At 43.2% G+C, this 3,837-nt stretch overlaps 1 protein-coding gene across 1 annotated transcript; it reads left to right on the top strand.

The window, feature by feature from the left end:
- Positions 1-522: 522 nt before the first annotated feature.
- Positions 523-3,229, top strand: CER1 (cerberus 1, DAN family BMP antagonist). Its single transcript, XM_036262122.1, has 2 exons — positions 523-1,185; positions 2,912-3,229. Exons 1-2 carry the CDS (start codon positions 682-684, stop codon positions 3,227-3,229), a joined length of 822 nt encoding a protein of 273 aa, XP_036118015.1. The 5' UTR covers positions 523-681.
- Positions 3,230-3,837: the final 608 nt, after the last annotated feature.

The raw sequence follows: 3,837 nt of genomic DNA, 5'->3' as shown, positions 1-3,837 counted from the left end.
ATTTGTAAAGTGAGAAGAAGTTGGAAATTTTGAGTTTCCCTTTAACTCTGTTACCACACAAAATCAACAATCCCAATCACATCGGAGTAAGAGGGAAAGTCCTCTGCTCAAGAGTTAACATCTCTCTATTTCTTTCCCTTTCCTACAATTTTGATATTCTTCTTTGGCTGTTCGTGTGTGTGTGTGTGTGTGTGTGTGTGTGTGTGTGTAGCCTGAAGGATTGGGCTTTTGCCTTTAATTTTTATCTGATATACTTCTCTCATAAAAACACCTTTTGTCTACTTTGTCCCAGCACAAAGCAGATGCACTGCAAATGTTAGCTGACCCTGGTCGTTCTAATAACAGTGATGGGAAATTGGGCAAAGAATGTGTTGTTTTCACTAAAACTGCTGTTCCAATCTCAGACGATAAAGTGGCAGCTAATGACCCCCTGGGTCCCAGGCTTTCACTGGGGTCTTCTAAAATACACAAAACCAAAGTGAAGGCAGGACCCCATTAGCACTACATAATTCAAGCAAACAAATGTGTTTACACTGCCTAGCTGCGGACCACCTGCCTTCCCGGCCCACGGGGCAGGTATCTATATATGGGATCCATCTCCTTGTTCACTGTCCGGGGGAAGTGAGCCTCTCCTTTGGTCCTCGCCACCTGTGAATCTGAAAGAAGCCTGGCCCGGGCAGCATGCGTCTCCTCTTACTCCAGCTGCTGCTGCTCCTGCCTCTGGGGAAGGCGGCGTGGCCCGAAGATGGCGGCCAGGGTTCGAGTCCTGGTCCTCTTGTGCTCCGAGGAAGGAATCACAGAGAGCTTCCCATCGGCAACCACGAGGAGGCCGAGAAGCCGGATCTGTTCGTTGCAGTGCCCCACCTGATCGGTGCCAGCACTGCCCGGGAAGGCCAGAGGCAGAGAGAGAAGATGCTGCTCAGGTTTGGCAGGTTCTGGAAGAAGCCTGAGAGAGAACTGCACCCAACCCAGGACCCAGCCAGTGAGCACTTCTTACCTGGGACCCAGGCCCTCGGTCCGTCCAAGGATGGGATGCAAACGAAGAAGTCTCCTCTTCAGGAAGAAGCCAAGAAATTCTGGCACCACTTCATGTTCAGAATGAGCCCGGCTTCTCAGGGTGTCATCTTGCCCATCAAAAGCCATGAAGTGCATCAGGAGACCTGTAGGACAGTGCCGTTCAGCCAGGTACCTGTCCTGGGTGGAGAGGGGATCAGGGTTTGCAGGACGGGGGTGGACAGCTGGGACAGGTGACAAGGAGCGGAAGAGGCTGCGGGAGCCCAAGTCTTGCCGAACTCCCGGACGTGGTCCTTGGGCATTCATCACAGGGTTGGGCAAAGTATGCTCATACTCCCTAATTTTCCTTCTAAACTTTCCATTGTTTCTTGGTATTCTGGCAATGCTGCAGGAATGGTACAATTGTGCTGTCAATATTAGGAATCATTCATATTGATGACACAGAGTTTTATGTGGCTTTATTTATTTCGTTTTACAAGGGGGGATGGTCTATCTAGAGAGATAAGGAAAACAGTACCCTTAGTTAGGAAACTGGGAATTTAGAGCAATCACCAGAACTCTCTCTAGCTATATCTGTACATTCTATTAGGATGTGAGTGAGTGGGTCAACTCCATTGCACTCCTCCTAAAACACTCTCATGCTCATATATGATGGTCTTAATCCCTGTATTTCACATGTGAGTACTTCATGGGTCTATAAAATATGTTGAAGTTGTCGTATAATGTTATATAATAAGTTACCATATCATTTCTAGTATTACCAAATGATTTAACTTAACTTATTTACTCATATGTTAAAAAAATAATTTTGATGTGAAATCACCTTTTCTCGCCTTAGTAATACGTAATTCCTGATTCTCGCTGTGTTGGTTGGTTTGCGGCTATCATGACTGATTCCACACTATTAAGACGAAGGGGCATTCTATTATTCTACTCCCTCTAGTAATCCTGGCAACCCCCCTACTCCAAATGTTAAATTAAAATTGAGAAATTGCACCAGGTTCTTTAAACATAAAGATACTGAACCAAAAGCAATACAGGGTAGAGTAAAATTTTACAGTCCAATAATGCTACCCAATTAAACAGGCAGTATAATAAGGTAATTGGGTGTGCAAAGCAATTTACTATTCTGCCTAAAAAGGCAAGGATATGTAACAATAGCAAGTAAACTATCAAATAATAATGGCTGCTTTGTTGGCCATGTGCAACTAGAAAATTGCTCCTAAGAATTATGTAATCAAATTTCCTTTGAAACTCTTATTTTAAATTCTATTGCTAATTAAATTTAAATTAAGGTGCTTGATTCTTGCATATTTTGAAGGCTACATAAAGCTAGGGGTTTTGGGTTGCAGGAGAGGCAAAGGTAATGTCATGCATAGTGATTTTCAGACATGTATTGCAACTTTGCTCCATGCAATTTCATAGATTTGAATGTACTATAGGCCCTGCAGAATGAGATAGAATGAAACTCATGATATTCTGATCCATTGTATGACACTGAACAAACATGTATTGAGAATCTATTATGCACAATGCTCCGCCAGGAACAGAAAGGTAAGGCACATTACTTACACAAGAAGCCATTCGTTAGAATTTTTTTTTGACTGGCAACATCCAGTTAGACAGTTTGGCTTCTAAAAAATAGAGTAAAATATTTTCGTGTTAACTTAAGGACTTCTTACAGGTTAATTTACTATATTACTCAGTAAAAGAAATACTTAGTCGAGGTGGCTTTTCACCCTTATAGATTCCATTACTTGGATATTGCAAAACATTGGCAAGTTTTTGAAATTTTAGTCTAAATTATCCTCAGACTTACAGTCTATAGCTTCTGCATCATCACATGTGTTAATGAAATGACACGAGGTAATTTAAAAGAGATGTGTTTGCCTTTTAGACTATCGCCCATGAAGACTGTGAGGACGTGGTTGTACAGAACAACCTCTGTTTCGGGAAATGTGGGTCTGTTCGTTTTCCTGGAGCTGCACAGCATCCTCACACCTTCTGCTTCCACTGCTCGCCTGCCAAATTCACCACCACGCACCTGCGGCTGAACTGCTCAGACCTTACCCCCGTGGTCAAGGTGGTGATGCTGGTGGAGGAGTGCCAGTGCAAGGTGAAGACGGAGCACCATGAGCATGGACACCTCCTACAGGCAGGCTCCCAGGCGGAATCGCACGCCCAGGATCCCTTTATCCCAGGATTTTCAACTTGAAAAGCTACCCCACTAATACCTTGAAAAGCAAAACCACGATAGCAAAGTTGCTGATTATTCAGTCTGGAAATGTTCAGTGGGTACATACTCGTTTAAGGGAAAGGTGGTTTAACAAGTAGTAAGATAGGACAATTTAGAGGAAAGGGTATTCATCCAGTTCTCAGTACACAGCTGGTATCTCGTTTGGACTCCGCTGCTTACTGGCTTTCGAATGTAAACAAGTGGTGGAAGCTTCCCCCACCTCGAGCTGTTCATCTACACCCGAGGGACGTGAACTAGATGACTCTAAAGTCCTTTCCACAACTGATACCCCATTAACTATTGTCTCCAAGTTTTGGTAAAAGCCCTACATCTGAAGGAGGAAAAGAAATGAACTAGACCATAAAAATGGGCTTCCTTAATAGCTTGTGAAAGCATCAGCAAATGTATATATACATAAAACTGGCAGTGTTTTATTTGACTTCTATCAGATGATTAAGCAGTTCCACAGATGTAAGGAGTGCTTGTTTGGTTGCCTCCTTATTTTTGATACTCCCCGTATAAAGTTCTCTTTGAAGAGGAACATTAATGTTACTTTTAGTGCTTTCCATTGGGACGAGGAACAATCA

Source organism: Molossus molossus, unplaced genomic scaffold (genome assembly GCF_014108415.1).
Source record: "Molossus molossus isolate mMolMol1 unplaced genomic scaffold, mMolMol1.p scaffold_m16_p_14, whole genome shotgun sequence".
Classification (NCBI taxonomy): Eukaryota; Metazoa; Chordata; class Mammalia; order Chiroptera; family Molossidae; genus Molossus; species Molossus molossus.
Note: the sequence above shows the minus strand (reverse complement) of the source record. Positions and strands in the feature narration are given on the sequence as shown.

Coding starts and splice junctions, on each gene's coding strand:
- CER1 (XM_036262122.1), top strand. CDS start 682: ATGCGTCTCCTCTTACTCCAGCTGCTGCTGCTCCTGCCTCTGGGGAAG. Junction 1,186..2,911: donor GGACAGTGCCGTTCAGCCAG/GTACCTGTCCTG, acceptor TTTGCCTTTTAG/ACTATCGCCCATGAAGACTG.